Below are 16778 nucleotides of genomic sequence, written 5' to 3'. Positions count from 1 at the left end.
TCGTGAGGGCTGAATTAATCCACCATAGTTTGTGGTTGTGTGACTCTCAAGGCTACTTATGCAGTACGTAACTAATCCATGAACTTTCCTCTATTTATGCTTCATTTTATTAAAAAAAAAAAAAAAAAACTCGATTCTCTTTTTAAAACATTTCGACCTTTCCACTGGAGGGTGGTGTGGAGTCATGCACCTGCGATGTCCAGCTAGACTGTGCGATTTATATATTTATTTATTGAGTGATTGTGATCAAAATATAATGATTCACTTCATATCCAAATTAAAGTGCAGCCCATGTGCTGCCTTTCATATCAGACCATTACAGAACTGATAACATGAGCACAGCTGGTCACACCCGTCCGCAGCCTTGTTTATCTCGCAACACACCTGGCAGATGCCGTGGTGTCAATAATGTGCATGTGACTAAGGTGGTGTTGACCTGTAAATGTAAAAGGTGAACAATTAATTCAACCCAAAAGTACAATCTTGTCTCAGTATGAATGGCATCACTCATTAAAACAATATTCTCTTGCAGTGTCTGTTTCATGTTTGACTCAGTATATGCTTGTGATAAAGTAAAATCCCACGTACTGTCAGCAAATATGGCTTTAGTCTTGGAAGCGCACTGTACGTTCCTTTCTCTGATGATCTTTACTACACTTCAAGGATTCAAAGGGATTTAAAGCCATACTTTCATCCCAAACATGAAGGAATCATGTAGACCAGTTTAATATCACGATAGTTTTTATGGCATTTATGTTTTTAATTCACGCGAGGATGAAATCATTTGAATGTGCTTTTATAGTTTCAAGTCAACACAAGATGTTTAGCTCCAGAAACAACCGGACTAAAAAGCCACATTTTAGTCGAGTCCTTCAGGTTCAGTGAAGAAAATGTCCTCGTGTGATGCAGCGGTGAGAGGAGGTCGTCACTTTCTTGAGGAAGACCTGGTCCTGGACCTGGTGGGTGCCTTGGCTTTGGTCCTGCTCTTTGGTTTCTTGGCAGCTGCAGGCCTCTTGGAGGTTGTAGGCCTGCGGGAGGTTGAAGCTCTCATAGAAGTTGTAGCCCTCCTGGAAGACTTCTTGGACCTTTTGCCGCCCGGCCTCCTCCTGTCCGGGGACTGGTCCGATGTAGAGGCCCGGGCAGATCTTCCTCTGGCGGAAGCCTTGGCACCTTTAGTGGAACGCTTCTTGGTGGTGGGCCTGTCCCTGCCAGAGGGCGGGGGGTTCGTGTTGAGCTTGAATGATCCAGAAGCTCCAGCTCCTCTGGTCTGGACCAAGGACTGGTTGGCCAGCATGCGTTTGACCGCACCTCGGATTTTGGACTTGTTCGCCTCCACGTCATACCCTCCGTCCTTTAGGGACCTCTTGAGGGCCGCCAGAGACATGCCTGCCCGGTCTGTGGACGCAGACATGATGTCCATGATCCGGCTGGTCAGGCTGGGCCGGGCTGCCGCTCTCCTCTGGCTGGCGCTGGATCTGCGCGGGACTCGGGACGGAGACAGAGGCAAAGCCGAGGAAGACATGGTTGAGGTCTCAGCTGAAGTTCGCGCGCTGTTATCTCAGCGGGGGAGGGCGGGGGGTTCGAGGGCAAGTTCCAGTTATCAAGAGCCGATGAGAACTGTGTGGAGTCAGTCACTTCTCTTCTTACTCGAGCCGTGTTTTGTGCTTCTTCCCCCCGAATTCACGCGCTAAATACACGCGCAACGGCTTTGATGCGCGCACATGTGCGCCCCCGTCCTTTGATTTTAAGACGTCGCTCCTTTGGAGTAGCTCAGTGACGATATCGACCATAAATTCACACGTTCACGCGGTTATTACGCGCGCGCTCTTGTCAGCGACCGCCAGTATATACGCGCGCAATAGCTGCATCGCCATCAGTTACCGGGATATACCAACCTTTCGTGCCAGTGCGCTCTTAACACGGTATCTCGGGTCCAAAACTGACGTTGATTTCGCCGTGTAGCGCATCACAAGTCAGTGCCAGCTTGGTAAACAAACACACTTAGATAACACAACTGCACTTTATTATCCTGAAATATATGTTACGTTTGTCTGTTGCGTGACACGCGCCAGAACAAACAGGCGCAGCACCCCATCATCGTATTAACACATGCAAAAAAGAACAATGCTATTTAACTGAATGAGGAGGCCAAGCTCGGACCTCGGAATATGTCAGTGCCTTCGATCATGTGGGCACAACTTTATTACAGGCAGAGGCAGGAAAACATCCAAGGTCATTTGCAGTCAGTGTATATATATATTGTGACATGTGTGATTCAGGAGCACACGATAACCAGTGCCTCAAATGCTATTTTAGCCCGACCAAACAATAGAGCACTTTTTTACATCTTCGAACTGTTGGTAAGCATTTGAGATATTTTCCTTGATATTGAAGTACATCAATACTATCAATGCAAATGATTGTATTATTTAAGAATAACAATAAAACGCATACATATACATATGTGTACAGACTGCCCCGTGACAGGAAGTAGATTATTATTATTATTATTAGACGAGACGAGCATTTGTTTAAAGTTAAAAGAAAAAAAAAAGATTACATTTACTTCCAAGAAAAGACTGGTGACGGATCCAGTGTTTCCCCAGTGGCGGCAGGAGGAGGACCAGGATTCAGGCTGTCATTTACTAACCTGCTATTGAAAGAAATGTGATGGGTTGACTCGCATCTTTTTAGACTGTTCATTGGTTGTTTAGGAAAACACGTGCATCTAAGAGTTAAAAGAATTCGTTGTTGACCTCTCGCAAACGCATACACACACCCGCATGCATCTATATGTAGGGCATATTGGTGTGACGGAGAATAAATCTATGTGCTTTTTAAGGTCAGTTGAACGCGCGCTTCAAGACATGTGACTGCGTGACGTCACTGAGTCCTACTGAGCTTGTGACCGCCAACGGAGGTTCTTCAGGAGCGAGTGAAAACCGAGTCGTGTCGGCTTCTCTCTCAGGCTGCTCTCCTCCACCAGACAACATGGACTGCGGAATCATCACGTCCAAGACCGTCCTTCTCTTCCTCAGCTTGGTGTTTTGGGTGAGTTGCTTCTTCGGTGTTGTATTGTTGTCGTTTTTGACGGTTCAGGTCTTGAACGCTCCTTTACTTTGGTGTTCAATCTTACACCGTCAGTGGCGATAAAGTGAAGTTACATGGTCGTGACTGAGCAGGTTCGTGACCTCAGGTGTCCACTGACATCTGTTTGCCCAAACAGACCTTTTTTCTGTGCCCAATAGCAACTGACTATAGTGGGTTTGTTTGTCTTTTTCAATCTAATTGAATCAGTCTAGGGAAACAGTATTTCAGCCTGAAGACAAACACAAACTTTCCACTGAAAATGAAATACAATGCGCCTCTTTATTCTCGCTCACTTCTTCAATGCAGTGGTTTTGAAACTTTGCCTTTAATTTCTTAGCTACCGATTCAATATTTGAATCGCAGGACATTTAAACGTGATCACACTTCCACTGTTTATCCGAGCATTTGTTATTCATACGTTCAAATCTGCTTGTACTCGCATCAGATTCATGTGTTTTGTCAGTCCGTCTTGAGTAAACATGAACCTCCCGACCGAGATTTCTGTCGGAGGTTCCGCATTCTGCGTTACCGGTTTGTCCATTTTATAAAATGACGTTTTAGAAGTGATCAAAAAAAGAAAAAAAAAGAAATTGACAGATATAGTGGAGCTGCTTTGGTGAACTGAACTGAACCGTGTGAATTCAAGAAATATTAATAAACAGCCAGGAGCCCTTTGTCATACTTAACATGAAGAATCCGATTTATTTTTTTCTTTGTTCATCCAAAGTCAGGAAGAGATGTTTCCTGCGCCCCCCTTTCCAGCGAAGCTCTGTGACTCACCACTGTGACGTCATTCACTTCTGACCTGAACTACTTCAAACCCAACGGTTGTTGGTGCACAACAAACAGCTTCTCTTTTGTTTTTCTAAATTTTACAGTACCCAATAAGGCATCTTGAATTGTATTCTGATTTTCACACAAGTTGTTGTGGGAAGAAAAGATGGCTTTTCTGAGGCAAGAGACTTTTGCTGGTGTGAGGGTGAGGGGATTTTAGAGTGAAGATCAAGCCAAAAGACAGACGTAACAAATAGAACAATAGCCTTTATGGGATGGGAAAACAGACACGATGAGTGTGTGTCCATGAAAATATTGTGCACAATAATTTAGTTGATTCTCAATATATTTATAAAATTGTGAATGTATTGGTGTAAAAAAAATCAATGTATTGCATTTTTTCCCACATTTATTCAAAATAATTGTTGAAATATTGCTGTGCATCATTAGATTAAACATTATTTATTTAAAAAAAGGGTCTCACACAATTGAGCTTCTATTTCGAGGTTGTGTTTGTGTAAAATGGATTCAGCTGTATGATGAATCACTTGATTCAATGTATCATTCGTGTGGTACTCTGAGTCCTGAGTCCCACGTGGCTGTTGTATGACCACCCCTGCAGCCATAGAAGGAGGGTGCTGAGGGGTTCTGGCATTCCTCCGAGGCAGAGCGGTGCTTGGACACAGTGCACTGTGTAAGCCTCTTTGTGCTGCTTCATGAGCACAAGATCAGAGTTTCTGGAAAGATTAGGATTGATAGGCGGTGTTTGGAGGTGGGAGGGAGGGGAGGGAGGGGAGCCTTCCCGACAGAGGTCCCGTGACTGTGGGTGATTAAGACCAGCGAGTCATGTGGCTCAACTGGAGGATAAATCATTACACAAAACCCACATTCCAGCCGTTGTTGCGAATCTATATTTCTGCTTGTTTGAGAGGAAGTGAGCCAGAAAGACTTGACATGTCCGGCAGTACGGACGTCACAACCTTTCCCTGTGTAATGTCATTTCTCAACATTTTACATGCACACAGCTGTTTCAAATAGACCGACGTAGTTTCAGGTCAGATGATGGAAGGATCAACAGGAGTCTTTTTGTTCATTCTGTTCCATTTTCCATGCGATTATGTGGCACATTAACAGAAAGATGAATTATTGCTGCTCAGGAATACAATACGAATCATTCCAGTGTGGCTCTCCACAATGACTTGCAGATTCTTGTCTGACTACAGAACATCACATCATCAGTGAACTTTGACCCCCACAGTCTGCTGATCACATGTAATCTCTGGCTCAAGGAAGCAAACAAAAATGACCTGTCTCTCATGTTTGCTGAAGGCAGACAACAGACAAACATGACAGTTGTTTCAGCTGAACAACACGTTATTGACTTGCTGTAAATCAATGGACCTATTAATACTCTCTGTCATGAGAAACTGGATTTGCTATACTGTTTTTTTCTGCTGCAGGGAGCTGGAGCAGCGCTGGCCTATGTCGGCTCCTATGTCATCAAGAGTTATGGCACCTTTGAAACCTTCATCCAGGACAAGTACGCCTTGATCCCGGCGGCCATCATCATCGGTGTCAGCGTGGTGATGTTCATCATCGGCCTGGTGGGATGCTGCGCCACGCTCAAAGAGTCCAAGCTCGGCCTGAGCTTCGTAAGAAAGAGTGAAATGAGTTCAATAAAAAAGTCATGTTTTATGTGCTTATTCTTCACCCTGTCTTCCTCCAGTTCTTCCTGATCATCATGGTGATATTCGTGGCGGAGGTGGCCGCTCTGGTGTTGAGCTTCATTTATAAGGAGAAGGTGAGTCACATGACCTATAATCTTCTGCTGAAACATTGTCCCGGCGCCTCACAAATGTCATTTCTCCATAGATCAATGGAGAATTGGAAGTTTCCATGAATCAAACTTTCGGAAAGTACGACGGACAGAACGTGGAGTCCATCGCTGTTGACAACTTGCAGAAGCAGGTTGGCTTTTGCTCTGGATGCAGTTTCACATGTGGTTTTGCTAGTTCTCACATCCTGTTTTTCGTGTTCCCGTCATGTGAGCGGTTTATATAAAGTTATGCTAGTCATTATTTTGTTTGCGTGTTCTAAACGTCTTTTAAAGTTTTCTTAACACATTGTCATTCCTGTGATTGGACAATAGAAAGAAAGTCATTGCTGTGATGGGATGCCACACTGTGCCCCACAATATTTTAAATATATGCAGTTATATTTTTTAAAATCATCAATAATAATATAAAACCAAGAAGCACAATAAAATACGGTGAATTGCATGATGCTTAGGGATGGTTATCAGGATCAGACCCGATACCGATCCAGGTCGTTCGGGTGTCAGATAATGTTTATTTATTCATTTATTTATTTATTTTCAAGACCCGGTTTGATCTGATCCATAAGACCATATATCCTCAGTTTCGCTTTGTGTGATGTGCCATCATGTCTTTGTAATTCTACGATGGTGTGTCATACAAGGCGTATAGCTTAGTATTTTTTGCATTATCTCTTTCAATATTTTTCCATGTTGCACTTTTATTTAACAACCGTCAATGAAGAACACCCGTTCAATACTACTACTATACCTGCAGTTTGTGTGAAATATTCTTTTAGCTATAAAACACATTGATCAATGGGGTCTTCATACACCTCAATTCCCTCTTTTGCTTCAACACATCATCTTTAAAGGATGTTTTCTAGGGGTGTCCCACTCTGAAATTGGTCCAATATCGGCCTAAAAACAAGTATCAGATTTTGTCAGAGCGCTTGTATTGGCGGTTTTAGATGCACTCCGATAAGAGATTATTGGATTTATTTTAATTATTTTTCAGGGTTTTCTAATTTATCTTTTATTTATTTTATTGTGTTGTTGAATACTGTAGATATTATGCAATGTTTTTATTGGTTTTATTTTAGTTATTTTTCAGGGTCCTCTAATTTATCTTTTATTTATTTTATTCTATTGTTGAATACTGTAGATATTATACAATGTTTTTATTGGATTTATTTGTTATTTTTCAGGGTCCTCTAATTTATCTTTTATTTATTTTATTCCATTGTTGAATACTGTAGATATCATTTTGCGTGTTAAAATGGATGTAACCGGTTGTTTCTTCTTTTACCTGCTGTTTCTGACTACTCTCTGTTTGAGTAATATCACCAGAGCAATCCATACTACAAACACATGTATGATTCATGCTTATATTGAATCAATATTGGCAAATACTCAAGGCTGCAATATCTGTGTCATGTCACAAGTAAAGTAGATGTTGGGACATAACTGATATGTTCTTAAAATCACCTGTCAGACAGCAAATATGACCCACTTAATTCAACAAATATGAAATGTAAATCTCCATGAATGTATTTTGTTTGCAACTTTCATTTTCTCATTGACGTGACAACTAACTCAAGATGGCCGTTCCCACTCCTGTCATGCTACAGTTGCAGTGTTGTGGAGTCAAAAACTACACCAGCTGGAGCACTACTTCCTGGTTCAGCACCCACAACAGCACAGTTCCTCTGACCTGCTGCAAGAGCAACAGCACAGGCTGCACAGGACAACTGGATCAGTTGGACCTGCTCAACCTTGAGGTGACCTGCGCAAAACCACTTTTTGCATGTGGTTGTGTTCATGACTCTGAACTTGTTTTGTCAACATTTCAGGGCTGCGAGACCAAACTGGAGAGGCTGCTGCAGGACGTGCTGGGATATGCCATGCTGGTCATCCTGGGATTCGCCATCATCAAGGTAAGAGACGATCTCAGTGGTACTCTGAGTTAAGTTTATACCCCTGTGTATAAACTTTGTACTATATTTATACTGCAGTACCCTGGGAGTTTTTACATTACGTTCAGGTCCATTCATTATGTTTGTCTGTAATAGATGAATAAAGTCCCAGCCCGAAGTAAAATGGGAAATCAAACTTGTGGTTCACAGTCACGTCAGTTACGCATCATTTCTATGAATATTTATTTAAACTTGAAGAAGAATTTTATTCCAGGGCGAAGATTTTAATGTCCCAGCAAAGCAGCAGAACTAAACAAACCAGTTTGCCGTGACTAAAAACAACTGTCTATTGTCTAAAGAAAATGCGAGCAATAATGTGGCCGCCCCAAAATAAGGGTGTTGACAATGTGTTTCTCCAATTTCTTCAACCTGTTCTTAAACAATTTCATATAATCTAGTCATATCTCGTCGGATGTTCGGTCAAATCTGCACTAAAACTACAATCGTAGTTACTTTTTAGCACTCGAGTGAACGTTGTTAGAACGCAGTGAATCTCTTAATAGGTAAGTTTGTTTAGAGACGGCAGCGTGGGACGGATCTTGGAGGTGAGAGTGCTGCGTGAGGACACTGCTACAATGCGACCAGTTACGCTGAGATGCCTATGGCTTAAAACGCTCTCAAAAGGATTAAACTGGAACATAGTTTTCAATTGAAGTGAATTTCCTGTGATACTGAGAAAGTCACTGTGACTGCTGCTGCTATCTGTGTTTGCATCTAAACATCCGTTGCCTTGTACTTGGAAAAAAAAGCACATAGCTGCATGATGGTCTGAAGTAGATATCCTTGCTGCCTTGTGGTTTTCTGCCTCCGAGGCATGTTTGTAACGGGTGAACTGAGATTCTTGATTTGATTTGCTCGTATAAAACCAATTCTGCTTGGTTACATCCTATGGTCCTCTGGTCCATTGAAAATGGCTTCAGTGGGTGAGAACATCATTTTGATGAGTCACTCTTGTTTGTGTCTTCATGCTGAAAGAGTCATTCCGGCGCCCTCTTCAATCTTCCAGCACATGAAAACTATGAAGCCAACTTTCCGCGCGGCAGGCTATATGGGGATATATAGGTTTTATTGCCAAGGCAAACTTTTTTTTTCCGAAGAACTTCTCACACGATCCACATAGATAATGTTGAGCCTACCACGTTCTGCCAAACACTGCGAGGTATTATTCCTCTGAGGTTGTAGATGCTGGATTAGTGCCACCAGTGTGATCAGGATCAGGATCATGGGACACTTCATATACCATACCATCATATTAAAATACCTCCAATGGAACCGAGTACTTTGTGGAAATCCCTTTTAATTCGTGACAAATTGTGGCTGTTGTCTGTTGGTATGCTATTTTCAGAAAATGATGGGAAATTAATTTGTTAAAAATATGTCCAGATAGGGGTGGTTAGTTTGACAATATCATGATAGTCTTTCCATTTTAAAATTCTGGAGGACTAGTGCAACCATTCTGTCCAAAACAATGCAAAATGACTGAGGTCGAATAACTCATTTTTGTACATACCTAACGGTAAATAACAACATTCTGATGAAGATCTTTCTTAATAAATAAAAGGTAACTTTCAATAAACATGAAACTTAATCTAGACTCAAGGATGAACTGTTGGCTTTCTTCAACACGCAACTTTCATTTTAATAGGATTTAACCCTTTGGGTGCTTGAGTTTTTTATCAAAGAAATATTCAGCTTTGATATTACTATTTCTAAACGCTTGAAATCTGAGATGAAGGTGTTCTGTAAAGGGGAACCTCAGTGTGACCCGAAGTTGGGGATGGAGTAAATCTCGTGTGTGTATTATGATGTCACCCGGCGTCGGCCACAGTCAATAACACAACTTTTACAGGCATTTATCTGATATATCAGTGACACTCTTCCTCCTCTCTCAAGCGATGATGATGACTGTGAACACCATGGTGCCATACAAACACTGCTGTGAAGCACATTGTATAGATTCTGGTCTGAAAATAAAGAGGAGAACATATATAAATTAAAAAGAAAAAAGTCTAACCGTTGATATTTCTTCCTTCAGTTCTTCGGGATGTTGAGCGTCTGCATCATCACCTGTAACGGCAACGGCCGGAGGACCGGATACCAGCCGCTCTACGCCTAAAGCTTCCTCTTCAAACCCCACATAAACTTGTCACTCAGGCGGGGTTTGTTGGCCACTGTTGCTGACCAGCTTGTTTTTATTTAAATTTACGGTACATTCTCTTAGCGCACCAGAGTCCTTCCTCTTTTATCAATTGTTAAGAAATTCTGAAGAAAATTTCTACTTTCAGTAACTTAGGTTTAAATGATGATTCTGCCTTTGGAAAATAAATTGTACGTTGCTCATCCAAGATCACTGCTGTGGAGTGGAAAAATAATAGTCTGCAGACTTTTTCATCGTATTTATGTCGACCTTCCTGACTTCTACTACTTCAAGTTTTGGTTGTTTTTATTGTCTTTCTAAATTAAAAGTGAAATATTTCACGACAACGTTGTTGCTGTCCAGTCATGTCTTCGCAGAGAAAATCTGTTTTATCCAGTCAGATCACTGGGCCGAAGATTATTTTGCTTTTTGCCACAGCACTTTATTTTAGATGGTACGTTTCGCTCGGGACACAACAAGAAATGTGACCCGTGCTATCTTCCGCTCACCACCTGACTCAGTGCTGATAAGAAAGTCCACAGTGCTGTACATATGGTAATCTTTTTGGGACTTCACCGGTGTCGTAATGCATTATAAACACCAGGGTGTTATTGTTCTATGACAGGTCAACAACGCATGGAACTTCCCTGGTTTTCACTCTGTTCTTATCTCAGCTGTTGCCAAGTTGCCGAGGAGAGAGAAACACATGCCTACCTTTGTGTGTGTTTGTGGCTGTGCTCCACGATTGAATTGTTTCACTCTTAGAGGTCATGCAAGGAAGTTTTTGACTGTGCAACAATAAACCTGTTGCACCGCTTCACCAGTGTTTGACTCTGTGTGACCCACAATGTGCTGCTGTTCAGCCTGTTGGTCTTGTACTCCACCTTTTACACTCAAGTCCACCGTCCTATTTGTTTGTGAGTGTACACGTTTTAGTTAAAAATAAAGTACCTATTGTGTTAGTGTTTTGCTTTCATTGCAACTTAAATGTTTCCTCAATGCGCGTTCCGAACGTTGGAACGCGTCTGAGAATCGGTTGCAGCCTGCCTGAAGAGGACCTGTATGTCTCCAGGACCAAAAGACGTGCAGTTCGGATCAGTGCCGACCCGTTTGTTCCTCTTCCCACTGGCAGGAGGCTACGGTCCATCCAGACCAGAACTTTAAATTTGTTATCAGCCTTTGTTATTTTATTTTATTTTATTTTATTTTATTTTATTTTATTTTTAACAGCCTAGTTGGTGAAACCCCCACTGACCATGGCAATAAGTTCAATTCTATTCCATTCTATTCTATTCTATTCTATTGTAGTAACCCAAAAATAGCCTCTAGATGGTGCCAGACTTTGTTTAAGTTGTTGCGCTTTAATGGGGGGCTCGAAGGGAGAGAACAAACGCTGAGATTAATTTACGTTCTTTTTTAATTTGGAAGTTTGTTTCAGCAAATGTATATTTGTTTCTAGAATAAATAATAAAATAAAAAATAATAATACATCGCTATAATGATTTGTTATTAAATATGGTATAATAATAATATACAAGTACTACTACTACTACTAATAATAATAATAATAATAATAATAATAATATAATAATAATAATGTTATTTGAGGTTTTCTTTGATATCATCTGTCTTCCTATTCAGAGACTGTCGCCTCATATTCAATATAACCTGTCTGTCTGCTTCTCTCATACCTTATTCACAGCATATCCTCCCTGTTCCAGATTAAGTTGACATTTAGACGTGCCGAAGCTTCTCTCAGAAGAATTACAGGCACACAGCTCTTAAGATAACCTTGTCAGCTCCATTCTTCTTCCCCCTACACTGTCGCCGGTCTCCCTCTCACCTTCATGTCTGTTTACATTCACCACATCTTTTCTGTCTCTTGTCACTGTTGGGTACGCCGGAAACAGACCTGAACTTCATGGAAAATGTCACCTGATGTAGCCAGGAATCTGAGAAGGAGAGGAGATAATGTTTCCCAAGGTCTTTCTTTTGAAACGCTCACTTTAGTCTTCCCTCTTCTTTTCCTCAGTGAATTGCGGGACTGTTGAAAATGCATTTTGAAGAGTGCTCAGTGCATTTCCCTTCATTTTGTCATGCAGTCACTTAAGTCAGACTCCACTGCTGCCGTCTTGTAGGTCACCAAGTCCAGACTCCACGTGTGTCGTCAAGCCTGACCTCTGATTTATTTAGCTCTTCCTGCTCAGAGGAGCATCCGATAGCCTGAGGTAATCTGAGGACGCAACTTCCACGGACAATTCCAGCCACTCCTTTGTTATTAAATGGCTGTTGTGTTTTCAGAATTTTTCGGCAGCTCTCCCTATTTCACATAGGGACATTGCATACCTGCTTTTATTGAAAAGGTGCTTTTTTTTCACCCCCAAACATAGCTGCTGTGTGCATTCCGGCCCACCTCGCCAGGCCAGACAGATGAATAATGCCCACCAGGACGAGGAGCAGCTGCTGCTGACAAGACACGTGCTGGTGAGCTTCTGTGAGTGTCCTCCAAGCATGTCATGTCTCCATTAGTCAGATCACAGAACTGGGTTCATCCGTGGGGACAGAAAATGAGCAGCAGAGTGACTTGTTTTAAACCTGCGTCTGTACAGAATGATCAGTGATAACTAACATATATATATGTATGTATATATATATATATATATATATATATATATATATATATATAGCTTCAGTTTCTGGATGAGAAGGATGTCAAATAGAAGACGACTACAACAAGGACCATTGTGAAAGTTCATACCAGAATCCAACATGAGTTTCCGCACTAAACTTGTGTTTCGAGGTGCTTGTCATTCTTTTTACTACCTCAGGTCAAGATTTGTTCTCTAGTCTGATTTGAAGTCTGTGTCGCAGCAGCAACTCTCTCCTTGTGAGATCATAGCCTCGAGGCAACAACATCCAGGACAGTGGCAGCTGGTTGAAAAAAAAAAAAACAATGCTAGTGGGGGCTGTGTCAGTTTGACATTCGAACATCCCAGAACCTACTACACATTATTTAACATAAATGACAGACTGTTCTGTTACTTAACAGCACTTATTATTAGGAATTAAAGCAAGCAGAAGAAAAGCTCTGAAAGGATCTGCATGGAGTTTCAGTCTCATAAACTGGGGCATTTCGGGCAAATCTAGGGCAGATGTGGGCAAAGAGTGGCCCCGGGGGCCAAATGCGGCCCATTGCCTGCATTCATGCGGCCCTCATAAGGTCAGAGGAAAACATTTTAGGAGTCTCATGAAGCTTGCTTTAACAGTATTATTGTCCCACAAATAAATGGATGAGAATGTTTCAGAAAATACCTTGAAGGAACTACTTTTTTTTTTCATATGTCATATTTACCCTATAATTCAGTACCTCAAATATCACTGAAAAAGATCTTCCAGCATGTATGACTTCTCTTGCAAATCTTTAAATAAAATATAAATAAAATTGAATAATAGATGATCAAATAACATATGTTCAATGTATAATGCCAAGTATTTTTTATTTTATTTAATAATATTTGAATGGCAAGTCTCAGTGGCCATGCAACAGTGCACAACGTTGCTGGACTTGAAATTTAGTTGCCACCACTGTTCTAGGTTGCTGAATTTATGGGGCCATGTGAGCATTTCAATGGCTGAGCTGAGCGGGGTTCTTTTTTTTTTTCAATGTCCGCAAGCATCATTTCATGAACAGGAAGTTGTTTCCTCCAAACATGGCTTATATTTTATCAGCGACATGTTGTAGTGCACCCTCCATGAATGGCAAGCCAAACAAATAAATCAATAAATCCACCTTTTATGCCGTTACTATGAGGTGTGGCGCCCCCTGTTGACCAGCCACCACTAATCCAGCAGTCGATCTGGATTTTAGGTTGTGCTGCATTAAAATGTTGATCTGCAAGTTTCCCACGAAGAAGGTCATCTTCTCTGGAAGGGAAAGGAGTCTGGTCTAGATCGACTTCAAGGTGGTGACATCCATCCCAAACAAAAGGCCACACTTTCTCATCCAATATACACATTTAGGGGCTAAATTATCTGTCACTGTCTGAGAATAATGAAAATCTCCCTGCTGTTATTTTGCTGCTCCTATTTACAAGGCAGGAAAACACCCGCAGCAATCTCTTCCTTTATGGCTTTCCTGCAACATGCTCCATCACCGTGTGGTTATTAGGTTAGGCTACTCGAGGGTCTCTGCCCCTCTCACAGCTGAAACACCTCCCCCTCAACCTCCCTCTATTGTCCAGCTCTACTTTCACTCAACCACAAGAGGTGGAGATATTGCAATGCAGTAAAACATGATGTTGGGCAGCAGCGCTTCTGATGAGAAAGACCCCAAGATGCTTGAGTTCCTGCACCTTGGACCTTATTCCACACCTGGTGTTCAGCCTTCCCTGACTATGACTCATGTAATGCATGGGCCTTTACAGGATTCACTCGAAAAGCAACATTTTGAGTGGTCATCTCCCCAAACACTGATGTCTCGTCCACAGGACCGAGCATGAGAAGCTGTCATCGTTGAGTGACAGGTGTTGAGTTTATTGGGAAAATCTTTCATAATACTGGGTGGTTAATGCGATACAACAGAGGCAACATCCTCATGAAAACAGGCAAGAAGCCTGTGCACAAGTGAGAATCACAAACACAGCTTTAACAAATGGAGCACTCTTTAACCTTCTCGATCCACGGTCAGTTTTGTGAAGTGAAGTCATGGAGGAGGGCGTCTACAAGAACGGACATAAACTTTGCAATGATTCGATGACAAACATTGTATTTTGTGGAAATAAATGATACGCATGTGGTAGATGGCGCCTTGAAATCCTTTATTTCAATTTCCTCTGGCTCATTAAAACGTTAAAAAAAAAAAAGATATCGTATATGCCGGATGTGGCGTCATCACTCCGTGGGAGGTCGGACACATTTGGCAAGCGGACACATTTGGTACCTACAGCAGCATCTGGCGGCCAAGCTACGGTCGAGACTCTCCCTCCTAGACAAAAGCCTGGTTGCCGACGACTATCTCTGAGATACAGTGGTACCTCGGTTTTCGAACGTCCCGGACTTCAAACAAATCAGAGTTCGAACAAAAATTTCGAGATTTTTTTGCTTCTGATTTCGAACAAAAATCCAGAACTTGAACGGCCCCGAAAAAAGCCTGAAAAAAAATCTGTTTACGTACTGATCAGTTGTGTATAACGCAGCCTCTGTATGTAGACGTGTCCCGTTACATTTACTGACTGTTTTTTCTTCATATTGAGGTGTAAAACCTTTCCTGTTTCCTGTGTCACAGGGGAGGTGCTCGCTCTCCACACCTCCGAGGCTGGAGCGCTCACTCCAGGGTTTGATGTCCTGTTGGAGCTGGGACAGGGATGAGGCCAGTCTGGGACAGAGCGTTACTTGGTTTATGACTTTGTCACAGCCAAACTGCACAGAAGCGCACATTCAGAGCTGGACACGCACCGGGCACCTCTTCACTTCTGGAGAGACGTCACTCACTCGGCAACCCCTCCCACATGCAGCGGCCACACACATAGAGGAACAGCGCACCTGCAGCAGACACTCTACATTCACTCCTACAAAAGACTATTTTAAGGCTTGGAACGCATTATTTCTTTTTCCATTAATTGTAATGGAAAAAATCGATTCAGATTTCGAACAAATCACTTCTCGAACGGCCGTCTGGAATGGATTGTGGTCGAGAGCCGAGGTACCACTGTATTTGGTTTTTTAACAGAAATGTGTTTTTCATGACGATGCCACATAGTGGCCTGGCATGTGTGTTGCATCCTTTTCAGTAGTCTCACTGGCTTCCTTCCCACTGGGCTAAAAAGATCCTAAAGGTTCCAGTAACAAAGGATTTTATTTGAATGTCATGAAACAGAAGTTGACAGAACATGAAGTTTGCCGTCTCCTAAAGTAAATAATTTGATTCCAAAATGTTATATCTAGAAGCTTCTTCACCCGCTCCTCACACCAACAGTAGTCTCTGTCTGAGCTCCAGTCCTGCAGTTCTGGGCCACCCAGAGTTAGCTAAGTTTGGCCTCTCCCACCTGCCATCGTGCTCGACGAATGAATGAATGAGTGAATGAATGATTGATAAGCTGCAGCTGCCAGGACGCTCAGGCTCACTGGGGTAGAAGGGAGGAATGACTTCCTGTTGTTGGAGGGTTGAATGCATAGCATCATCAATATTTCCTTTCAATCCTAGCTCATCTGTATTCATACGTTTGTTGCTAAAGCGCCGGTAAACTCTCCGACCGCTCTTCCCCGCAGGAATGCATTCATTGGCTGAGACCTTCTCCAGCATCCTCTCCCTCAAGCACATAAACTCTGTAGCAGTCAGGATGATAAATGACCCCAAAGGTGAGCAAGAAACAACAGCTCGCCTCCTGCACTTTTACTGCTCAGGACAAATCATTCCACAAGAAAACACACCGGCACCTCACACTCGTACAAGCAAATACAAATGCTTTTCTAAACTGGAATGGTGGTTTGTTCTCCTTCATGGAGAGAATAGTGTGTTTGGCAGGGAAGCAGGTATTTGATCAGCTTCCTGTTTTTTTATTGCTTAAAATCCGCGTAGTGTTAGTGGACCCAAGCTTCCCTCCTCCAGCTCTTCTGAGGGACCATCCCAGTTGAACATGCCTAAAACACCTCACCAAGGAGGCGTCCAGGAGACGTCCTACAAGACAGAGGCGCCGCCGTAACGCGGACGGCTTAACTTCTCACCACTGTGCAGTCACTCTCATTTTGGCTGCTTCTATCTGCCCTCATTCATCCGGTCACAACCCAAAACTCTTGACTAACAGGGACCTTTAAAAGAAAACTGAAGCCTTTTGTTCACCAGGGCAGATGACTTCAGCGGACCACATGCTCCATCCTCCCCTCACTTACGAACAGGACCTCAAGACACTTGGACTCCTCCAGTTCATTGGTTATTCATCCAGAAATGCTTCCATCATCCATAAAACGTCTTTCAATATTAATAAATCCA

The 16778-nt window shown here is 42.3% G+C and overlaps 2 protein-coding genes across 4 annotated transcripts; one reads left to right on the top strand and one right to left on the bottom strand.

Annotated features, from left to right (window-relative positions):
• Positions 1-128: 128 nt before the first annotated feature.
• On the bottom strand, positions 129-1655 carry LOC128762845 (protamine-like protein). Its single transcript, XM_053871381.1, has one exon. The coding sequence runs from the start codon at positions 1520-1522 to the stop codon at positions 926-928; it is 597 nt and encodes a 198-aa protein (XP_053727356.1). The 5' UTR covers positions 1523-1655; the 3' UTR covers positions 129-925.
• Positions 1656-1869: 214 nt separating this feature from the next.
• tspan36 (tetraspanin 36) lies at positions 1870-10752 on the top strand. 3 transcript variants are annotated; one of them, XM_053871715.1, is made up of 8 exons: positions 1870-1987; positions 2843-3051; positions 5325-5516; positions 5591-5665; positions 5737-5832; positions 7309-7458; positions 7531-7614; positions 9689-10752. In XM_053871715.1, exons 2-8 carry the CDS (start codon positions 2992-2994, stop codon positions 9767-9769), a joined length of 738 nt encoding a protein of 245 aa, XP_053727690.1. In that variant the 5' UTR covers positions 1870-1987; positions 2843-2991; the 3' UTR covers positions 9770-10752. The 3 variants fall into 3 exon arrangements, with proteins under 3 accessions (XP_053727690.1, XP_053727692.1, XP_053727689.1); XM_053871717.1 differs by having other exon boundaries at positions 1969-1987; positions 2969-3051; XM_053871714.1 differs by lacking the exon at positions 1870-1987 and adding an exon at positions 2242-2360.
• The last annotated feature ends 6026 nt before the right edge of the window (positions 10753-16778 follow it).

This window comes from Synchiropus splendidus, chromosome 7 (genome assembly GCF_027744825.2).
Source record: "Synchiropus splendidus isolate RoL2022-P1 chromosome 7, RoL_Sspl_1.0, whole genome shotgun sequence".
NCBI classification, from domain to species: Eukaryota; Metazoa; Chordata; class Actinopteri; order Syngnathiformes; family Callionymidae; genus Synchiropus; species Synchiropus splendidus.
The sequence above is the reverse complement of the archived record's forward strand: the minus strand, read 5'-3'. Positions and strand labels throughout refer to the sequence as shown.